General features: G+C 36.6%; 1 protein-coding gene across 6 annotated transcripts in view; it reads right to left on the minus strand.

Annotated features, from left to right (window-relative positions):
* Positions 1-744: 744 nt before the first annotated feature.
* LMBR1 (limb development membrane protein 1) overlaps positions 745-24,080 on the minus strand; it is a 78,306-nt gene continuing 54,970 nt past the window's right edge. For 4 of the 6 annotated variants that reach the window (XM_026069293.1, XM_026069291.1, XM_026069294.1 and 1 more), the window contains 8 exons: positions 20,334-20,414; positions 19,184-19,260; positions 18,877-18,954; positions 17,910-17,983; positions 17,588-17,678; positions 16,084-16,150; positions 11,697-11,858; positions 5,315-8,759 (listed from right to left, as the gene is read on the minus strand). In XM_026069293.1, coding sequence (XP_025925078.1) covers positions 8,677-8,759; positions 11,697-11,858; positions 16,084-16,150; positions 17,588-17,678; positions 17,910-17,983; positions 18,877-18,954; positions 19,184-19,260; positions 20,334-20,414 — 713 coding nt within the window. In that variant the 3' untranslated portion in view covers positions 5,315-8,676. Of the gene's footprint in view, positions 2,150-5,314; positions 8,760-11,696; positions 11,859-16,083; positions 16,151-17,587; positions 17,679-17,909; positions 17,984-18,876; positions 18,955-19,183; positions 19,261-20,333; positions 20,415-24,080 lie in introns of those variants that run through there. The other 2 variants (XR_003254105.1, XM_026069292.1) reach the window with 2 other exon arrangements.

Consider the following 24,080-nt stretch of genomic DNA (forward strand, 5'->3'; position numbering starts at 1 on the left):
CAGTCAGGAAAAAAGCCGATGCAAGCAGAAAGACTTCCTTATTCTCTATGGACATGTAGAACCAAATTAAAGGTTGAAGTGTGGCAAGAGCCATTCATGTTTGATATTCAGGAAACCTTGGACAATTAAACCCTGGGCCTTGCCAACAGACAGCACAGAAATCAAAGACAGGCCCTATAAAGCTAGTTAAATATGAGGAATAACATATGTATGTTTGATCCTATGCAGTTGAATGGATTGGAGGCCTTCATGGCCCTTCCAGCCATAAGATTCTTGAACTTTAAGAAAAGGCCTAAAATCTCCAGTGAAATATCAAGGAAAGTCTGAAGCTGTGCAAGTTTCAAATAGGTTAAGACACAAAGTGGTCAGGTTTTTAATGCATAAAAATTGCACTTCAGTCAAACTACTGAAAATGACTTACGCATTATCCAATCTTGATATTCTTGCATATGCAAACCACACTTCTCTGAACTTAAGTACAGGGTTCAATTTAATTGTGTACCTGTCTTCCCAAAAAGCAGGGCTGTAATGCCTTTGAACGTACAGGAATTCCCATCACATTCCATACCTCAGGGAATCCAAAAAGCCCGACAGTTTGAGATCTCAGAAGTACTTTAACTTGGAGGCAGGAAGCAAACAGGAATGGAAATAGATGCCCCTGCTACTGACAGAGTCAGTTAGAACCCCATAGAGATTTTTTTTTCTTTGCTTTAAATAATAATTAAAAAAAAATCAAAAGCCCACTCTGAATCACACTTTAACTTTATTGAAAACACAGTAAAAAAAAATCTTCCTACAAAACACTGAAAATGTAACATCTCAAATAAAGGGAAAAAACACTACTACTGCTTTTCACATAAAAATTCAAACTGGCTAAAAAGGCAGTTATTTTCATATAGTTTTGTAACACAGTGAAGTATCCACAACTGAAATTTATACAGCACATTTTTTTGGATGACCTAAAATAAACTAGGAAGGGTTTGGAGGGGAGAAGGTACATAGAAAATTGTTCCAATGACATTACACTAAAAGCATACATTTTCAGACATATTTTACCTTCATCCAAGATACATTCATACGAAGAAAAGAAAAATGTATTGCCAAATCTTAGAACTTACAAACCCTTAAGCACAAATCTGACTAAGAGCAGAGCACTAATTCCATTCAACATCACTCAACCTCATACAAAGTTAAGATTGTGCGTCATTATTTTAAAAAACTAAAACCTTAACCAGTAACACTGCAGTGAAAAACCTGCAGGTGCAAGATGGAAAATATCCGTTGCCATTGTTACAGTGCCATCAATAGCAACATCAATAGAAACACTAATTCAACGCTATATTTTTACAGTCACATCACTGAAGTCCACTTGAAGCTGCTACCACGCGAGAAGATTGTTGGTAGCTCTCCGAACACTGAGACCATCCTCCCTCTCTTCAACAGGGATTTGGGCTTAGTGAAGACAAGCCTTTCAGTGCAATGAGTGTTTGCTATTTAGTTAATGCAGGGTTAGGTTCCAAACCCCGCATGAAAGTAAAGGAAATCTAGCCATATTTTTTTGTGTGTGTACATGTGTGTTTTCTGACATGTTAAGATTTCAAATCCATGACCCAAATGTCCTTTTCTATCCATTTTCTTAGAGCAATACGATTCAGGCCAAACAACAAAAATAACTTTGAAATCTACCTTTAAAAAGTAAAGAGTGACTCAACTTTATTTTACATTATAAAGCAGTGAGGAGTCAGGGAGGAGGCAGTTGCACAGATTTGGTATTTTTGCCTAAACAGGGAAAATTTGTGTGGGGGTGGGGGAGTGAGGAAGTCATGTATCAATAAGAATTTTTTCCTTAAGCATTTAAACATGTCCATTATGTTCACGGTACAGGTGCCACTGTTGTGCTGTTTTTCTTATGATCATTTTACATGAAGAGAGAGAGAGAGAGAGAGAGAGAGAGAGAGAAGGTCCAAAACATGCTCATACACATGAAATTCAAGAGGTATACAAGAGTCTTACCTGGGTACATGCAAAACTTGACTTTGAGCAGAACAGGAAAGAGCAGTGCTGGGACACCAGAATGATGCATCTCTTGATCTCGAATAAAGCGAGGCAGCAAGGCACATCAAGAGCTGTAGCCACACTCAACAAGTTACTGAAAAGGTAACGGAAGAGGAGTTTTGCAGTACATCAGCTACTCCACAGCAGCTGCTGTTTGCACATTGCCAGTCCGTTGTACCAAATTAAGTTACTACTTTCACCGAGGAGTGAATAGGTTACCTCACACTACCAGAAGTTAAGAGCAGGTATATGCCCAATGACTACAGCATTTCCATCTCACTCCAAATTCAAACCTTACATGACCTCTTGTAACTTGTTAGCAAACCCACACCCTAATGACAGGATTGTTTTAATGGCATCCTGTGGTAACACCCAGATTAAGTGCAAATGAATGATTAAATATCTTCATAATGGAAGCACATTTGTAACTAGGGAATTTCCCTGTACAGTCTGTGTGGGAAAGGAAATATATCAAAAAATCAAAGCAAATGCCCTAATCCTTCAGCAGCTGATATCTATGCAAGCACTGAATACGAGGAACGCAAGATATAGCRCTCTTCATGAAAGCAGCCTCATCGCTGCATTTCCACTAATGTCAACTTTAAATCCTGCGTAACAGGGGGGAGCAACAGCAAACACTTGAGATTAATATGCAACCAAGACTTAGAAGCAATTTTACAGTATCTCAAGATACTTATGTAGGTACAGATGAAGAGCAAGATACCTGAAGCCTTTAAGACCTGGGATTTCCTAACTTCAGTGTTGATGTGAGGTCTGAATACAGATGCAACTCTTAAATAGTTTGGATTTCAATATTCCAGAATTATCAACATTTACAGGATAAAATAATTACAATACTCTCACTTTGCCCGTCTGGAGTCAGCTTCTGCATTTGTTAAACACTTAAAGCTACGGATATAAAAAAAATCTCTTGGCAATAAGGGAAACTGAGAAAGTTACTTAAAAAAATATATAGTAATTAATACAGAACTAGCAAACATCCGCAGGTTTGCTGTTACCAGAACAGAGCTATGTTCACAATTTTGCAGGCTTCTATGAATTTGAAATTGGGGGTACTGTTGCCCTGTGAATCACAAAATAGACAAAGAATTTGAGGTTCTTTTCAGTTCAGGTGAAGTATTGGGACATTTGGTAACAAACTATTAACTTTCATATGCTATCAATACATGTTTCTTCTTTCTTTGTGAAGGAAGAGTTTGAGATGCTTCAATTGTGAAATGTTAAAAAAAAAAAGACAACTTCCTATTTAAATTTCCTGCTAGGCTGTATTGTTGCAGATAATACATCACATCTATTTAGGTTCTCTTGTTCGTTATTTCACATTTTGTATATATCAGAAGTTTTAATAGTAACAGCAATACTACTGAATAAGATGGTAAATGACTTGAAAACATGATAAAGGAAAGCAAGCCAAGACATTAATGTTAAAGAATTAAGGCCAAATTTAGAAAAAAGTTCCATCAACTCCCAAATTTCAAGAACTTAAAAAAAAAATTTAAGCTGTATTTATTTTTACTAAAATGGAGTTTTAAAGATCAACTAGAAAAGAATAGAAGACAGACCTTCTGAACCAGTGGGCTTCACCATCTCCATGCTTGGTGGGGAGGGAGGAGGGTGTTTTTGTTTTTTCCCCCTCCAAAGAATGACTGGGCACAGTGGTGATTCTTAAAGTCAGATTCAACATTACCTCCCCACGTTTTCTCCTTCCTAAGTATCTGACAGATGTTGTCAAGTTTTAATCATTAAAGTTAAACAGGTAAGAGACCACCTTTAGAGGAGATCTGAGGGGACACTCTTCTTTTCAGAATCATACAGCACTACTGAGCCACACAGACAGAAATTGCCTGCACAGAAAAAGTGCAACCAGAAAACATGGTATGACGTTTTAGTCTTAGCAAACTTGAGCTGAAAGTGAAAAGCTATAGTTCAGGAACGTGCACTGCTCTCCCCTAGAAACTCTTTGAGGGTCTCGAGTCTTTTGTCATCAAATTCAGTAACTGGAATTTTGTGTGGCAGGCAGACAACCACGGGCTGATCTCCTTGCATCTAAAAACAAACAAAAAAAAGCACCACAACTCCCTGTGATGGTGCTGGAGACTTGCTTATTTTAAGCGAGGACACTGGGCAAGGCAGAAAAAGGTGGCAGAGGACGGACTTCACTTGTACATGAGCTTGGTTTGGAATCCATGTCAAGTCACACTGCTTGATGGCTATTGGCATAGGTCCTTCTTACTGGATGGGATGAATTTAAAGGCAGATTTTTTGGAAAACTCAAGTGCTATTAATGTGACTGAAATAACTTGACAGTTTACTAAGAATAAATTCAATATTCAGGAATCAAAAATATTACCTCCTGAAGTATGCTGCAAAAAACTTAGTGTATTTGCATCTTTAGATAACCTTTTCAATGCTAATGTAACATTATTTCAAGCCAGCACTAAAATAACAACAAAAATATTAACAGTAATGGGTAGGGGATCTTATTGCCTTACTTAAAGCATTTAAAGGCTCATACTTCATATCAACACTTTTTTGATCAAACAGAACTAAGCATGTTTCTTCTTACGTAGGTTATGCAATTATCCTTAATGTATTGTCTCTACTCAAATGACTTTCCCTAGATGAAAAAAAATCTTCTGTTTAAGAAATCTGAGTATATGTAAAATAACAGGATTCAGCTATCCTCCTGAATTTGGTATTTCACAATTATATATGCTGCTTAGAAGCCATTAAGCATATGGCTTAGCTACTATAGACTAGTTAAGCCCATTCTCTTTCTCTTCTTCTTCTCACAGAAGTGCGAAGAAAAAAAGCTAGACTGTTCTTAGAAAACTCAAGAGAAGTCACATGCATGAAGTAGCCAACTACTCTTTGCTTCTGCCTTATTTCTTTCTCATTTAGATCATCAATTTTTCAAGCAAAGGGCCATCTTGTCTTCCCCACACAGCAGTGGGACAGACACCTGAGCAACTAAACCAGCATTCGATTATCAGCTGCTTCAGGGGCGTAAAGTACCAGCAGGGGAGAAGTGGTGGGACAAACCATACTGAGGGGCTGCAGCCCTCTCAGTCATCACTCCCAGGTCACACATTGGAGAAAGTGTCACCCTGCAGCCCCCCCTCGCACATGTCCATCCCCTCCGGCACGTGGCAGCACGAGGTCCTGCCAATGCAGGCTCAAGTGTCATGAAAAGCTGTTACTCTGTGGTACTCAAGGTGGTACTCTGGAACCAAACAAGGAAAACATCTCGACAAATCCTTTAATTTCTACGACACTGTAAAACAGTCAGTGTAAAAGATACTGGAGAAACAGGGCCAAAGATAAGTATCACATTACAGACAGTAAACAAAGTTTTCTATGAATGCAAGAACTTACTTGTACAGTAACCCATACTTTTTTTTTAAAGCTTAAAGCGTTAAGTATTGAAGGTGTGCTTTACACTTAAAAATCCCACAATATTACAATTCTGCCACTGTATTTAATACTGTGCTACCAACACAGAACAAAGCCAAGAAATGGCTAACTTAAAACAACTTACTTTTTTTGGTCTGATGTGTGGTATCTAGTTTAAGATGGAAGCATTTATGTGCTTTTGCCTCATAAGAAGCGAGGCAGATGTTGATGTCACTAAGATCAGCTGTATATACCTTGAAGGTATAGACCACCTGACTCTACATGAGTCAAAAATACTAGGAATGTATTGTTAATATCCATTAATGAATTACCAGTTGCTTGTATTTAAGTGAATATATGCTTCTGTGAAAAATATATAGTGACCTGTATCTTACACTCAGTATATCTGAAAGTAGCATTGCATTTGTAAGAAGCTTTGCATAAGCAATGTCATTTTTGAGGCCAAACAAGTATTTTAACGTGGACAGTGTCACAAYAGTTGAATTTAAAACACACTGTCAGTAACTGCACAGGGTAGTTCTGAATTTCTCTGCAGACTAATCCACCATAGAAACCACACTATCTTAACCAGCCTCCATATTTCAATCAAAAATCTTCACTTAAGTAATGTTAATCCATACATCTCTCTGACTACAGAATTCAGTAGGAGGGGTGGGAGCAGGCAAGGCCATAACTTTTTTTTCCACCAAAAAAATAAATAAGCTTTAAAATCTCACTTCACTTCCATGCTTGTCAGCAGGAACTGTCTCTGCTCAATTTAAGATAACCCCATTCATTTTTTGAAATCACATATACATTATAATCCATTTGTTCCTGGGTTTTTGGATTACTGATGCCAGGGCAAATATCACTCCAAAGTGTCACATCAGTTTGACTGCTGGGAAAAGAGTGGAGACTGAGACCTATGCTGGCTCACACTCTTTAGGTTTCTTCCTTAAATTCATTTATTCAAAGAGTGTTTTGAAATAACTGTCTTAAGCTAATAATAGAAATACTTTAATAACGATAACTAACCTCATTATATACCACAATTCACCAGCCCCATTAAGACACTAGGATAATTTTGGTCATACTATCACTTGCATGGACAAGTGGATACATTTCAGTTATTTTTGAATTGTAATGCTAGCACATAAGGCTACAAGCTCTGAATACCTGAATGATACCCCCAATAAGTCTCCTGATGTTTTAAATGTAAACAGATTAAAAAAAAAAAAAAAACACCTTTTAATTATAGCTCCCTGCTCTTGGTTGGGGAACTTTGACTCAGAAAAAAGATTTCTGTCCAAAATTTCAGCATTAGATTCAAACAAAAGGGATGTTTGTAAATCTTAATGAAATCAAGCAATTTTACTTTAAGTCTTCCAAGACTCAGTACAACACATCAATAGTCAGTTTAATTAGCCTTGAATTTATACTAATGACACAAAAAAAGGGGTAACTCTCTAGCATATTAACTACAGTAGTATTTACATTATGTCGGAGTTCAAGTCAGAAAAGGCAGCCCCAAAAAAACTGAGAAATTCTCATGTATATTGAAGCTTACTTTTTGAAACACTCCAGGAAAAAAGAAGAAAAAAAATCACACACACACACACACACAAAAAAAAAAAATCACATTCACACAGCAATAAGGTCTACAGCCCGGTGTAGTCATCTCAGGAAAACAGCCAAAAAGTTTCTGACACAAGGTTTATCTCATTTCAGAACCACACTGGAGAACTAGTTGTCACAGTTTGGTTAAGTGTAAGACCTCAAACTTCAGACAGACGTATTTTGGTTTTACAGAAACAGGAGAAACAGCAATATTGACTGACCCACTACGTAACAAGCAGGTACTGAGGTCGTCCGCATTCAAACCTGTTTGAAGATTACTCGCAGCAGAACAGGACAAAAGTGAAAATAGATTTTGAGCAATGCCTTGGGTTTTTGGTGGTGGTGTTTTGTTTATATAAACTGCTTATAGGATTCCTAAAGCTGCAGTAATGCTAAGGAAAAGGACGTTACCACCCACCGATGCCATTCTGAATCTAAGGCCTCTGAGCAGCTAAATTGTAACATTGCAGAAAATTATACTAGCAAGATTGAACACGCAAGTTTTACTTATCAAGCAACCTACATCATTTCTATAAGCTTAGAATGTAATTTAAGATATCTACACGTACAGGCCTATATACATGCTCATGTCTATACATTAAAAAACAGACTAGTGAAAGATCCTGGCTTATGCAACAGAACAGAAATCCTGATAACTATAGTATAAATTCAGAGAAATAATTTACTTCAAATTAAAGAAGATTGTAAAAAACTGTGCAATTGCAGCCTCCTAGGCCTATGCTACTTGCATTGATTCCAAGTACTGCTGATACACAGAAGTTCACTGAGAGTTTTACAGGGCTGTACTTGGTAGGGTACCGACCTCCATGGCACAAGAGCTTACAGAACCGTAAGAGCTGCGGCTAGGGGTCTACATAGCTTTTTACAAAGCATACTAGGCTCAGATTTAACACTGAAGTTAATCTTCATTTTGTGGTTCACTCTATTCGATAAGACATTGTCTGACTACCAGTAAAGCAACCTGACATTTAGAGCTAAGAACAGAAAGCTGAAAACGCTGGCTTTCCAAGACAGCGTAGTATTTGATTATAAACAGCCTACTGAACCCTGCATGAAAGGAATTGTGATCTCTGCTAGTTATTTTTGTTTTGCAAAATGTTCTTAGTGGAGCTGTTCACCTGTCAAGGATACCTCTTCTAGGTAGTTTATTTTTCCAGTAAGGGTCATATCGGACTTCAAGTGTATTTTTTAAATCAAGTCCCAAAGTTATTCTTTATAGCTGTTTCTGTATTACAACAGGAGGTACTGTGCACTTACACAGTAGCAAGTTAATACCTAAAGATATGAAATTGTCAAAAAATAAACAGGAATGCATTATTCTCTTCAGCTTCCAGTCTTCAAGGCACCTCCTGCACTAACTTACTGGAAAATTTACAAGCAGACCAAAAGTGAACTGGAAAGAGGAGAATCTGATTTAGCTAACTTCCTCAGAAGCCCACAGCATCAAAAGATGAGACAAGGTTGGACCCACACTATCAACAAGTAAAATCAATACAGAAATGCTGATGAGTTGATGGGAATGCCACGAGGTTGATGTTTTCAGCTCTGTTGATTGCAGATGATTGTTCATCACAGTGTTTTCTGATGCCCATTTGCAGAAGGCTTTGCCTCCGAGTCTCTTGGATTGTTTGACAGATGAAGTTTATCTAATCCTGCAAAATATTACACAATAAGAAAAAATTAAGATTCTTCTATGTTTCGTGCATATGGCTGTTCAACAAAAGTATACTGCGTACAAACCAAATTCTGCTCTGCGGTGAAGGTCTCCACATTTGCTGAAGACCAGAATTGATATTCGAGCTTAGATATGAAACACTTCCAGGAAATTCCATCAGTTGTGTTAAGTGGGAAAAGTCCATTACAATGGACTTCTGCTTTAACAAAACATGAAAGAGACAGGAGCTTGACTTCACATTGCTTTAATCACAGATTTAGGAGTTGAGGACTGCAATTCTTCCTCAGTTCTTTAGTCTGTCAATCTACACCATAGGCCAAAAGAATAACCTGAAATAACTCTTTTAAACAGTAACACCTTTCTGAGAAGCATCCACTTCTGATTTTAAGATCATTTCTGATAATCGCCACCTCTCTAAACTGATTAAATGACTAATCATATTTTTAGACATACATCGTAACTGATTCATTTAGCTCCATTTCCAGCCTTTTGTTTGTCTTATTGCATAGTTCTCTACTAAGTGTTAATTACAGTCTCCTGTCCTTTCCCAGGCAAGTATCTAAACTACTCTTTCTTTTTGGGTGGTGGTGGGGAGGGAAAGGAGAAGAGAAGGAGAGGGGATGGTAAAGTTACCCATATTTTGTTCATGAAATCCCTTATAAGAGGCATGGTTCCAGTTCCTCCTTGGTTGTCACAGTTTCTCTCTGAACTCTCCTGTCAAGGCTCTAAAATTAAGGATCAGAAATGGATAGAGCTTCTAATCCATTTGATTTTGACTATATTAATTTTTTTACTGTTTATGAAGTGCCATGATGTACCAAGTTAAATTTCTTTCATCACCGCAATTCCAACTTGACTACACTACTTAAAACCAAAATCTACTTCTACTCCAGATCACCTTATTTCTAAGTCCCAATTCTTTTGGTCACAGGCCTACGGTAGGAATTTGCCTTCCACTAATTAGCCGAGATATTTCAACTCTAGCCCTCAGAGCCACAGCGCTCAGTGCAGGGGAGAGAGCAGGACACAAATTGTGGTTCACATTCTTTGAATGCACATGTGCCTGTTTAAAAATAAATAAATATAATAGAGAGAGAGTTTGTTATGCTTAGTATCCTTAGCAAACCCAACCAGTCTGAGGGACCTGAGCTCTTCAGGATTTATAACTCCATGTCAAATGCAAACCTTTTATCAATTATTTTCCTTCTCCATTTTGTTCACAATATTTACACAAAGTCACACAATATTTAACAGCAAGAGCCCAAAAGAGAATCCCTAAAGAATCCACTCGAATGACACCATTCAAAGGCCATTGTCCTTCTCCGCCTACGTTTTGAAGTTTGTCAGTCTGCTTTTAATCTGTATGTTTGATTAAACAATATAATAAAGTAAAATGTCATGAAGTATCAAGTTAAATGCTTTCCATCTTTTGCTTTAAGTCAGAAACTTAAAAGCTCTACCAGGTCTGTTGCTATAAGCCCATGCTGACTGATGTTAATTTATTTCCTCTAGAGCTCTGCAACAGCCATTACAATATACAAAGGAATCTGAGCAGTCAAAACAACGACAAAAAAAATTGAAGTGTAATGTGGTATGATCTATTTGACGCAACTCCCCAGCTTTTATTTAAGGTCATTTTATGAGATGACCTTGATTCATCTGTTAATTGACTTGCATAATCCTATCTTGGTCAACTATGCAACTTCTCCGAAAATATTTCTGGCATTAAAAAAAAAAAAAAAAAATCTATGGACAGATTTACATACTCCTGGCTAATTTCTTCCCCCAAAACTTAAAAATTAAACATTAAAGAAAAAAATCACAATATGGCTTGTTTTAGCCCTACCGTATCAGGCATTTTGTATTTCATTTCCTATTTAGTAGGTCTGATTTTACAAAATGACTTTCTAGTAGAATTGTAAACATTTTAAAACATTTAATCACCACCAGTAGAGGTGTATGCTAAGGAGTGCTTGGATTTTGTTTACTGTGATCACAACTCTGGAAAGCAGTAACCAGTGAAGCCTAACGCCTGCATCTTTTAGACACTACAAACTGAATTCAAGGTGATAAATACACACTGCTTAAGCTTTACTACTAACCCTTTCAATTTAAGCAAGGCTTGGTTCTAGGATTCTAAGGAGTTAGGAAGCTTCACTGATCAGTCGAGACAAAATTTAGTAACAGCAAGTATGTACGTTTTCTCCTTTTAAGTATTTATCAAATGTGTCAAACCTTTCTTGTACGGCCATAGTGAATATTGTTAAGAAACATGAATGCACAATTTGACCATTTTAGACTGGCTAAAGTTCTGGTTATTCAACTGTAGGTTTTACTCAGCCGATTGCAAAGATTCGGATTTTCTGAACAAGCAGACCTTAAGAAAAACATCATGACAAGGCAGCTAAGATTTCCACCAAGATATTTTTAGGGAATTAATAAATTGTTTTAAACAAACAAAAAAACCCCTAAAAGTTAGTATTATTTTTAAATGCAGGCTATGAGAACAGCACAATATGATCTAGAGATGGGAGAGTTTAAGGCTCAGATGTCTCAGTCAGTGTAAAAACAAAGGAATAGAGATTAGCACTGGTTCCGTTCATCTTTCAATTACCAACAAAACCCAAAGTTCCCCTTAGAGAAGTCACTGAAGACCACCACTCCTTTGAAGCATAGTCAAACTTGCTTTGCACGTACGGGAGCAACAGCGAGCATGTACCATGTCAACACTATCTCAGTGCTCACTTCAAGTAACACACAGTTATGCATTCTCACCTCAACTTAGAGAAACTTGCACAAAAACAAGACGTTTTCTGTGAGTTGTATAGAACTTTAACAGTAGCACCTAAGGGTAACTTTATGCTGGAGAAAGGAAAAGTTAAAACACAAACTATATTTTCAGTGTTATTATTACCTAATGCCTTCAGGAGTTCTTCTCGCACAGCAGAGGTGAACTTTCTGACCAGGCATAACGTTGTCACGATAGCAAAGAGCAAGTTGTAAGATAATACAATATAGAAGTTTCCCAGCCAGTTAAACCTTCCAAAGTCTCCAAGAAGATCAAATCTGGTAATTCCTGTTAAAATTGTATTTACAGTTCACATTAAGAATCTTGATTGCATTTTTATAAAAAACAGACAAGTTTCATTCTCTTACTTTTTATATATGAAAGCAAAATTCTTTCAGACAACATACAGTAAGACCCCTGGTTGAGTACACAAGACAATGTTCAAGTGCTTTTGCCTCTTGGTTGTCTACCATAAAACTATAAGACAAACTTATCAATCAAAATGTTTGAGTTTCCTAGCAAAATCACTGAATAATGTAAGTTAAAGTTATTTATTCTAGATAAGAATTTCCCCTTCGTAACTTCAATAAATAACTAGAAAAATCAACAGCAGTATGAAAACTGTGTGAAGTGTCAGTTTTTACAAGATCCTCACCTATTTTGGAAAATGATGGAAGGCATTGCGGGCTTTCATAATAAAAAAATACAGGTAACAAAGAGCCTTTCCGTGAGAAAGACAAAATCTTACACTAAGCACCAAGCACTCGTAAGTGCTTTTCAGAGCCACTGCTTTTGAAATCCAAGTTTAAAGGCATCCTTCCCACCGGAGTTTTTCCTCTTAGTAGCTACCACTATAACCACAGATTATTTGAACAGAAGGAAGCGTTTGGCTGAAAGATCTTGCAACACCAGCACTTGGGCTTTGTATTGAGCAGAAGTTAGGCAACTGCTAAAGCTAACTGAGCAAGACTTTCCAGACCTGTGGAAGCATTTTTAAGCTGGAGGGTACCTCCCAGGACACAGAGGAGGAAGAGCCGCAGGTTGTTGCTTTGCCACACCTGCTTAAAGAAAGCCAGAACTAAATAAAGGGCAAAACATTTAGATAACACCCAAACAACAGTTGTCTAGGATTGATGAGCCATTATATTCCAAAAACTTGACTCTGAAGATGTCGCAGTGACACACACTCAGAATTGAGACTAATGGTGGGAAGGAAAGAGGTTTCAACTGGCCTCAGAATCAAAACAGCAGCAAACTCTAGGCAACCTTCTTGACAGAAAATAACTCAGACACTGAAGTCCTTGGAAGTGAGTTTGGAGTCATCTCCAAGGTTTTTGAGAATGGTGCCTTCGGTGACAGTAAATGAAGAGACACACAACTAAGGGCGAATTACATTCCTTTCAAGGGTAAACCAGGCACTTATGAATCTCACTGTCGAGAGACCCTGGCTCAGAACCCAAGACTCCTCAGCCAGCCATCATGACATTAAAAGGTATGCACATTTCTTTGACTTCAGTATCAGTCATTTAAATTAAAAATTAAGATGATCAACTTTGGCATCTAAGAAAAACATGCCAAAGTGAAGAAAATGAAGCAAACGAGCGGTTTAAAAGGATAAAAAACAACAAAAAAAGAAGGACTGAAGTTGATCAAAAAAGCAAAGTAGAGGAAGGGAGAAATATCAGGACTGGTAAATACACAAAGAATAATAAACAGTTATTTTCACACTTGAAACCAGTGTCCTTAAGAACATTTTCAAAGGAGTGTTTTAGTCAGATTGCAGAGCTATGGGAAAATTGAGAAAGTCAAGTTTCAAAACTCTGGAAGTCTGTACATTGAAGGAAAAGGAACAAAATGAGTAGGACTTTGGCTAAAGACATTTGGAAAAGACAAGATACTTCTCGACACAAAGGGCTTCAGAAGAATAGCTAGCAAAGGAGCAGGCACTGTCAGAAGGACAAACAAAAATGAAATCTGATGCATCTGTTAGAGCAGGTAGGAAAAATATTATCCATGAATTACATGTATTTTCCTCTTCTGAATAAAAAAGTCATTGCTCATCTAAAAAAAGAATCTGACACATAGTATCATTTTGTAGGTCTTGGGGAGAAAAGGGTTAATACGTTTCTACCAACTTTCCTACAGAAGAAGGATCTATACGCCTCTTAGAGAAAAAGTTTCCCAAGACTGCATTTGAAAGACTACATAGTACCAGAAGAGAAAGTTACATCTCTAGCGGACACAAATACTTATCCAAGAAAGTTGGTGACAATTTACCAAATATATTAAACAATTGTACACGTTAAAAAAAATACTATGTTTTCAGATTTTACATACAAGTAAGTTTCAGATCATATTTTCTTAACCATAAGACATAATAAATCAAGACGAAAAATGTTGGAAAACTCTTATATCAGAAAACTCAATTTTGTTTGCAATTCTTTCCTTCTGTATTTCTGGCTATTAGGTACTCTATTCCCAATTTGTTTGACAGTGGTTAGCAATACAGTGCTGACGGCAAAACATCTGTCAAAGTAGGACTACTCAAAGGCTGAAATGTACTGAAAAATTTGAGTTAATTTATTTTAGTAAAAACTATCCTGGAGTTCTCAAAAGTGACAGATAAGAGACATCCACCACCTATGTATTTAATGAGTGCTACAAGTACATGTACGAATTGTCATATTTCCATCTTTAAAACTTGAAAGAGGTCATTACATGTATTGGATAACTTTTGCTAATTTTCCTCTCCCATAATGATAAAGTCCAGCTTTTTTTGTATCGCCTAGAAACTTGCTTTTTTAATAATGTGAAGAGACTATGAATCTGCTTAACATATTTATTTCTTTTCATCTATTCAGTGCCACAGGGCGGCAGCATGTAATGCAACACACAATATTTTTGAAAGCACCACATGACTCACTGTACTCTAATACACTATTAATCCTGTTTGGACAGCTGTGTCTGCATTTGTTAGCTGTGTGTTAATTGTTCCACCTTTTTTCTTCTTTTATTTATCTCTATGGCAAACTATTCAGGAATTTCATTTGTTGGCTTTTTTTTTTTTTTTAAGTGAGTTTTACCATTAATCTGTTTCCTATGTGACTTTCTTCCACAGAATCTGTTTATTATCAACTGTTAATCTCATAGATCATTAACAATGACTTTTTTAAACAAATGACATGCCATAAGTTAGTGGACACAATACTCATGTTAAAACTCTATTCTAAAACACTTATTTTTCAACATGACATGTTGTTCTAAGTGAAAGAACATTTCTTAGATCTTTACCATACTATCTATATTTTACAACTAGATTACATTAAATACTAGAATTATTCTTTGAATTTTGGTGAAGTTTCACAACAGATTTTTAAAGAGTGAGCACACATGTATGTATCTGTATACATCTCAGAATTCGAGCCTCCAAAATGCATCATATTACAAAGTCACTGTTTACCCTGTCAGGTTTGTTTTTGTTTATCGACTGGATTTAGTAAGACTCTTCATGTGTTGACACACATAGCATGAAAACACAGTGCAGTTTATTGCAAAATGCTAAGTACTCTTGATTTGACAGTACTCTAGTTGAAAAGAGAACCAGCTACAAAACTACCGGGTACACATTACAGGTCTGTAGACCTGAGCTTAAATTCCTAAATTGAATTTAAGACTCATACCGCCCAAGATGGACATTTCTGTTTTGTTTGCCATATTCCCAGTGAAATGCACATTAGCTGCAAGTGCTCTGCACTACTTAAACATATACCTTTATGTAATTCATAACAGCCTTATAGGTTAACTTCAAGAATTCAAGCTGAAGATTAACCAATTAAATAAAACTAAGGCACTAAACACATTGATTTTCCAATCGCCTAAAACAGTTTTTCACTCCAGGCACTTCTATCAGTTCTTATCAATAAAATCAAAATTTCTCCAGTTCTATTATGCTGGATTCTGAATATTTGAAAACTGATGGAACAAAAAAATGAAAACAGATTATTTTAAGGAAAATGAAAATAGGCTGGTTTTTGATATTTCTTTTGCAAAATTAAGATATGAAGAGCGCTTAACTTTGTAAAAAGACATTTGCACTCAATATTATCTCAAGTTTAATTCCTGAAATCCCCAAAATATAGTTTTTATGAAAAACTTAGAACTGTAATGAGACAGTAAACATGAAACTACTTTTCACTGCTCTGAACTAGCAGTCTCTGCATCGGTTCTTCTCACCATCTCCTGTTTTAAGGAGTTAATAATCTGACCTGCTTTTTTAAAAGAATATATTCRAGAAAATGCTTAGCATCTTTTATTAAATGCATGTTCTGTGGTGTTCATACACAGCCCATGCTGATGTGGAAAAGAAGGCCACACATGCGTGTGATTTTCGCTAAAATCAATGGCAAAATAAATAGCATAACAACAAACAAACAAACCTGCAGCTGTGGCTTTTGTTTTAATTCAACAAATAAGCGCCCCTTATTTTAATATTCTGTTCTTCTATCCAACTTACCCAGCGTTCTTGACATGACTGGCAGAGCAGAGCTCAGCACCAGGATTGACACACAGTTTCCAATGATCTGTTTAAAAATGACAAACAACATTTCAACTATAATTAGGACTGTCCCCAAAAAGCAGTGGTCCTGGTAAGAACTATTCCTGAAAGTTGCTACTTTAGACTGAACTTCAAGGAATTGACAACTACATACTGTTAATCTTGCTTACTCTGCCACACTTCTCCATATGGTGTTACACAGCTGAAGATTGCCAAAGAGGAGAGAGAGAGCGTAAACATGAAATCATTTGTTTTTAAGTTGAAGTTTTTATGTACGCTTAGATTTAAAATAATTCAAAACTAGCATACTGCAAAGTGTCAACTGTTTACCTAATTCCTGCAAACTTTTTATATAAGAATCATTCCTTGAACTTGGAACAGATGACTTACACATCAGCTTAAGCTTTATATGTAACTACTTGCAGGATTAGCATTATTTAAAAAAATTACAAAGAGCTTCCTTGCAACTGAATGCCTGTTGACTACTTTAAATGGTATGAAAAAATTCACAGCTGTTTAGATTTTACTCTAGTTTTTGTGAAGCTCTTATAAAGAGTAATTGAAGCTTCTTTCTATCACAGGGAATCACCATCTTCAGCTCTAATTCTACTGGAATTCACAATTAAAATACAGAAGACTTCTTATGAGTCAGAAGATATTTGTGCATTCAGTATTTATTTCTACATTATTCCTGGTATTCTGTACACAAACAATGAAAAACTAAGAACATTTCAACTCCCTCCTCCTTATCTACTAGGGCGATTCTACATCTTTGCCTACTTTCTCACTTCCAATAATTCATAGTAAAAAATATGAAGTGGTTTTATCTGTTTTTACAGTGAAACACATTGAATAAATAATTAAATTTAACATCTGTTCCTTGCTTACTGATCACCTCCCCTTGTCAGCTGTGGGAATATTTTGCCAAAAACTTGTGCATGTTCCTCAGCATTAGGTAACAGTATTTGTTATTCTGAAGCCAGTGTTAAATTGTAGAAAGTCAAATTAGCCTCAGACTGCAAAATGCTGCTGAATAGACCTCCTCAGTCTTACTTTAATTATTCAAATTTGAATTACTTTTTCTGTATTACTTGTAGCAACCAAGTTCTTCAGATTTCAAACAAGCTCCCTGAAGTACAGTTAGCACAATCAAAGTTACTCATTAGCAGTACGTTTCCTTTGAAAAAAGTTCTTTCACTAGCTTTTCTATAGCTAGTTAACAAGCTCTGCTATTCCAGGCTTTTTACAAGTGAATGGATGCCATCCAAACTAAACAGAGCACATCCTTTTTCCCACTCATTCAGCATTTTGAAAATCTTCCAGTTTGTGTTTACGCAGCTTACAAACAAATACTGATCACTGCAAATGAGCCATTCAGGGCAATTACTAGCTAAAAGAGTCAGTTTGTCTTGGGTGGCAAAGAGAGGGGAGGGGGCTATCGCCATCGCAGACTTTACCTTACCTTTGTCATAGTTGTGTCATCCTTCCTGGGAGTGAAATTTTCAAAAAAACGAAGACTGTAGAAGCCGACGACAGAAGATACCATAAGATAGCTGTGAGAATCAAGGAAAAAGGAACCTCCGAGGAATGCAAGCTTCACTCAAGTTCTCAGCAGTCTCCTGAAAGTCTTAAGAACCACAGAAAAAACACAAACACTTCGAGTGCTTCAGAAGGACTGACCTATCTCTTTCTTCTTCCCAGGCTAGTGTCTTAGTAAATTACCAGTGTCCCAGAAAACTAGACAGAATACTTGTTAACAGACAGAATTCCTAAAGAAAGGATACAAAATCAAAATGATTTCAAGTGCTGCTCCCACAAAACCAAAAGTGGACAGGGAGGCGTTTCCTATTCCAGGCCCCTGCAAGGAGAAAAATACTTTGGATAGTTTCATGATACACACATAGCTATTCATAAAGTTAACTTGTATCAGTACCAAAAAACCTGACATCTTGGACAAAATGAAGCATTTTCTCAGTTACTTATTTCATTATGATGTCCTAACCTGCAGGTCTCACATTCTATGCAAATGCATCAGCTAGCTTTCAATCTCAAGTGAAATGTAATATTAAGACAGATGAGCGATTTCTAGCTTTCCAGTATTACAATTCACATTTTATGCACACTGCAGCTACCAGCTATGCTCACTTTATGCATGCCCCATTACTTTGGGAACCAAATTAGGAGATCTCAAAACATACTCTTTTGGGTGTTTGCAATACCACAGGCAGAGCAGCCGTTACCACTAACCTTTTATGCCTCTGAAAGTACATACGCAGCCATGTGCAGGGGAARGTATTAACAAGTTAATAAAAATCCTTCATGATTACCATGTTCCTCTTTATTTTCTTGAAGTATTTTTATCATAAGAGGCAAAAAATTCATATTTTGAAAAAGGAACACAAATATTACCCAGGCCTTTTATATTGGTTTTTAATATATTTTCATATGCAACCTAGAAATGTTCAATTTAACAGGAGAAGGCGTTAGTGAAATGCAAACTCCAGATCACTATTACTGTCCTGATTTACTTTACTGAATCATCTTATCTTCATAAAGACATGGAGCTGGTTTTATTATGAACTCACTATAACAAATCATGCAACAACCGCTTCCACCTGTGCAGCACAAACCCAGAACCCAGTCAAGGTTGAGGCTCATTAGTTCAATATTAAAGCAGTTCTACCTTGCACTTTTGTAAACATTAAAGTTTTACTAAAATTGTCAAAATCATAAAGGAAAAGTTTAATTTACCCCTGATCCCTTTGGCATTGCAGTCTCGTCAACCAACAGGTAAAGAATGTTGAGAGCAACTAAGAGGACTGAGATGGACTACAAAAAAGTAAAATTAGTTTCACTATTTAAACATTTTCCACATTTAAACAATGTATATATTTATCCTCACCAGATTTCAYAGCATTAAGCTTTTTTGAAGAAGGTCAAGAAAAGAATAACAAGTTTTTTGCTTAAATACACATTACTCCAAGTTTTAAAACTATCCCCCAAACGACTGAAGAATTCTACATGCTCTTTGTTGAAAAAAAGGAGCAAAAATTCTTACTGTCTCAATCAGTAGCARTATCATAACAGCCGGATAGACTAAATTCCTTTCCCAAGCAGAAGCTTTTTTCCGCCGCTCTGTTCAGAAGAGGAAAAAAAACCATACAAGCTTCATACCATAGATTAAAACAAAAATTATTTAGATATCTATAAACTCTTATTTTAACTGTAGGTAACAAAGTAATCTTAGCTTGAACTGACACCAACCAGCTCATAATAATATCCACCCTGAAGAGGTATACAAAGCAATGCCAAAAATACAAAGCCGTTTTAAAGAAAGGCCGTGGAGACATCTAAAAGCAGAGATTGTTTTCTTGTTACAAGCATGTTTCATCATGACATTTTTTCCTGCATACTGCAGTTTCGCAAAGTTTAAAATATACTGAATTTTAAAATATGCTATTTACATGATTAATCAAGTCATTTAGGTAACTTTGTACTCCAGCCCAGGCTTCCATAAGATAACATTATCATGAGTATTGAGATATAAATTAAGAAATAGAAGCTTTGTACACATATTTCAGTGTGACCTATCCTCTTATAAGACTAATTTACTGGACATCACTAGTATCTCTAAAAAAAGTCCAACAATTTTTTCTTACCACAGTATTACCCTCACACATAATACAGTGATCACCGCAAAGTCTTAGAACCTTTTGAGTAAGTAAGGAGATTCTTATTTAGTCACTGCCTTTACAAGAAGCATCGCTTTTCAGCTTTAAAAGACACAAACCTGCTAAGAATTATTTTATTGTTTTTAAGCACAATCTGATTCTCCCAGAACTAATTCAAAAACTGAGAGGAAAGTAGTGCCTTAGATTAGTCCAAATAATCATAAACATATATTGTTTTATGAAATAATGTAGTACTAAGCTGCATATCAGGAAGTCAAGAACGCTAAAATTTCTCTAAAATTGTGTTAGAGGTAATATTCAAATCAGACTTTATTTTTAAGTTTGTTTGCTAGAGGAGTGCAGTGATTCCATGTGATGCATTTGTGGAAACTACAGAAGTTTGAAAGGATGGCAAATGCACAACTTTGGTTACAATCAAAATTGGTATCAGTCAGTTGACAGTTATAAGTGACATATCTTAAAGTTGCTTATTAAACTGCAATCCACATGAAACAGCATAAAAAGAAGTTGTATTACCTAGATTTGTTTTCTTGCTTTTCACTTTTTCAAGCTCCCGTTCCAACTCTGCTGTCTGATATTCCACTGTGGAAGATATACCTTTCAAAAGGCAAGACAATTTTATTTTGGATGGAGTTAACTATAGTACCATAAGACAGACATAGGGTGGAAACTCAGATTTACAAGACATCACATTAATACTTCTGCCTCAAAATTGCAACTGGTTCTTTGAGACACTTTAATATCTTTCACAAAACAGAGGCTTAATCAAGAACCATCTAATTCTGTCTAACCAAAAGAATTCTTCACATCAGAGGTTTCAGTGTGGTCTACTGGGATCCCTTCTGATTTTGTTAACCGGCTGCAGGACATTAGAGGAGAACAGATACTGAACTGAGTTGCACAGGTCCATAAAATAGTTACAGTGTGGCAGCTTGACACAGAACGGCTTGAATGCCTCATTCTGTTGTCTCCATATAATTTATACGTTAAGATGCAAAGAACAATGCCCTCAAAGGGCATCCAGAGATATTTAGCAACTTAAAAAGGGTACATTTTCCTCTAAACTAGATAAGCCAGTGGCTGGACCTCCAGCTTCAGCTTCTGCCTCTCCCTTCTTTTCCTCAGCCTCTTATTCTCAACAAACTTGRTTTCCATACTGTTGGCCTCCTTGTTGACATGCCAGCTGCTCATATCTTCTTTTGACCATAAGCCATTTTGGCTGATTTGGTCAGTCTGTGCTGTTCAGCTGCCTCTGACGACCACAACCAGATCTTCCTCACTACCACCCGTTGCACCACATTCTTCTATGCTCCTTTTTATAATTTACTTTGCGTGCATGTCACTAGTAACTAACTCCTCAAACCCTACCAGCTGAAAATGGACAACTGTAATTTTAGCTCCTTTCCCCCCTGCTCGTCTTCTGCCTTTCTCTCTTTACAAAAAAAAGTTGCTCAGCTGATCTCTTCCTCCAATCCCTCCATGTACCCTAGGAAACCCAGCCCATTTTCCCTCTCCATCCTTTGCTCTTCAGCCTCCTATTCTCTTCCAACTGTCCATCTTTTCCAAAGCAAGTATACAGTGGTTTCTCTTCCAGACTCCAGTTTATCTTCAAACACTGCTCAGGGTTCAAGCAAGTGCTACAGCTTTAGAAAAGCTGACCAGAGATCCTCTTTTTCAGTTTTGATCTCATTACCTCTTAGCTTTTACTCTTCACAAACTGCAAATACTCTAAGATCGGTCAGAAAGAGGGCTCCACCCCCATCTTTATCCCACTCATATCCCTTTTATTTCTGAATCCTGCCACCTGAGAATAAGAGGGCTCATATATTCCCTGTCTATTCCAGGCCAATCTCATTCTGCCAAAACCTTTGTGGTAGCATCAGCTCAAGGTCTTAATGAACCCTAAGTCCTCTCTATTATCTTCTTTCTTGATTTACRTTGACACTCTTCTGCCTATCAGCCATTCCCATACCCTTGGCATAACCTTTGATTCCAGGTTAAATCATAACAGTAGTGTCCCAGATGCTTTTTTCCAAAGGGTCTCTAATAAATTTCCATGAGACTAATAGTTTTGTTCAGGCTTTTATCTCATACCTTAATCATTTGCCTACAAAAACTAAACAGCACTTAGGTTGCTGGCACACTAACACTACTTTATGGCCCAGTTTCATTATTTCCTTATTCTCTGTTGCCTGTTGATCCATCTAGCAATATCAGTCCAAGATGAGAGGATAAGCTTCTCATCCCAGCTAACCCCCACATCCTCCATATTCTTGCAGCACCTACCACAGTAAGGCCTTACCTGAACATCAAGATAAAGAAGAGTATTTTTTGGAAAAATTTTTGAAGCTTTTGCTCTTTTTGTTTCAGTGCTGATTTTTCAATGCAGTCAGATTTTCAACCAGGCATCCAAATGCTTCAAAATTATTTTTGAAATGTTTAATTGCATGCCTCTCATAGGCATTTTTTGCATACAACACATCACTTCTGTTACACATGAACTTGCATCTTTGACACCAGTGACATAGCACATATACAAGAGTTACCAAATAGGTAAGTATCTCAAATAGGGATGAACCAGTAAGACCTACAAAAGCAGCTTTGTGGCAACATTTATTCACTCAAATTGAAGTATCTACAATATAAAAGTCAATTTGCTTTCTCAGTGCATTTTATTAAGTAAGCAAAATGAGGGCTTTTTTTGGAAAAGTTTTTTAAATAGGTCTCATCATTATAAAAATAAGCTTTTGTACTGATGTATTCCCTGCACATTGATTTAAAAAGTCTAAAACATTTGTTTTGTAGAATGACTAATTACTATTAGTTAAGTAAGGAGGCTAGCTACAAAGAGCACAGTGGGAAAAGTGTCATGAGCTTTAATGGAAGCAGTTGAAAATATCATGTGAATAATTAAAGTTAGCATTTGATATTTTTTTCTTCTTCAAATTAACATATAGACCTCTGGGGAAAAGCCTTATTCATGAGAGATGTGCTTTTCCCCCTTCAATATAAAAATTCAGAGCTCAAGACACCGATATCCATGGGAGTCTTTCCGGAAAACAAAGTCAATGTAATCACATTAGGTCCCAAAGAAATACTTCAGTAGAAATTGGGTCATATAAGTGCTGTTGTAGTTCCTCCTTAAAACTAGTAGCAAACAACAGGTTGTTATTCAAAAGGATATTTTACAAGAGAGGAAGGCAAAGTTTTAGATCAGTCAAAAGAGTATTTGAAAAGGATGCAGCTCAATTCTTAAAGCTCTACAACATTAGCTGTATTTCAAACATGCACAAAGTTCAATGTCAGCGCTGTCTAGCCAATAAATCAAATTGGTAGACGAGACTTGTTTGGACTAGCAATGAAAAGTTAGAAGGGATTCTCCAAGAAAGCCACAAAGCAGCTCATTTAAGGTCAATTTAACGGTATTATTCTGTTTTTCTTCCAGCCCCGACATAAGATTTCAGTACCTCAAAGGAAATTGTAAAAGTATCTATTTGCATTCCCCCTAGGTGATTGGCAGTTCAACACCAATTAGTTCAAAATTACACTGTTACTAGCGTGCAATAAAAACAACACCTTTCATCTTTCTTACATAGGTAAGGATACCTTCAGAGCCAATAACTTTGATCAAGTAAGTATTTTTGATCCTACCCCACCCGTCTCTCTGGATTCAGGAAAACTAATAGCTGAAGGCAACTTTTTCTTTTAATATAAAAAAAGTCCCAGCTTTATTCTTCTGCTGTAGGAGTGATGTGGGTACTGAAATATAATACACTGGAAACAAATGTTTTTCCCAAAGCCCAGTATCTCTTCAATAGATAAAAATACTAGGGTAGATAACATGATCAAACTTCTCCCTCCCTCCTCACTTTTCAGTTATGCATCGGAGATATCCGAGAAGGAAAAAAAATAGTTTCCACAAAGAAAATATGCTTTCCATAGTTAGATTTATTTTCAAATATGAGGAGGTTTACAGAAAACTCTGTCAACTGCACCACAGCCATGACAGTTACAGCTATACTAATAAAGAAGAGCACAGCTCATACAGCTAAATTCTCCTCCTCCTCCAAAACCAGAGACTTTACCCAGCCTAGCCAGTGGAAACGATGATTCATGCTACCCCCTGCTATGTCCAGGTGTTGTCTGAAAAAACACTAGGACAGGCCAAAGCAGTGCTAGGAGTGTGACAGCAGTTATTCCACCAAGAATTAATCAGTATTGGCAATCACCAGATTGAGCCTGTGCTCATCCTCTTTAGTTTTA

This window comes from Apteryx rowi, unplaced genomic scaffold, assembly GCF_003343035.1.
Source record: "Apteryx rowi isolate R43461 unplaced genomic scaffold, aptRow1 scaffold_29, whole genome shotgun sequence".
In the NCBI taxonomy this organism is placed as follows: domain Eukaryota; kingdom Metazoa; phylum Chordata; class Aves; order Apterygiformes; family Apterygidae; genus Apteryx; species Apteryx rowi.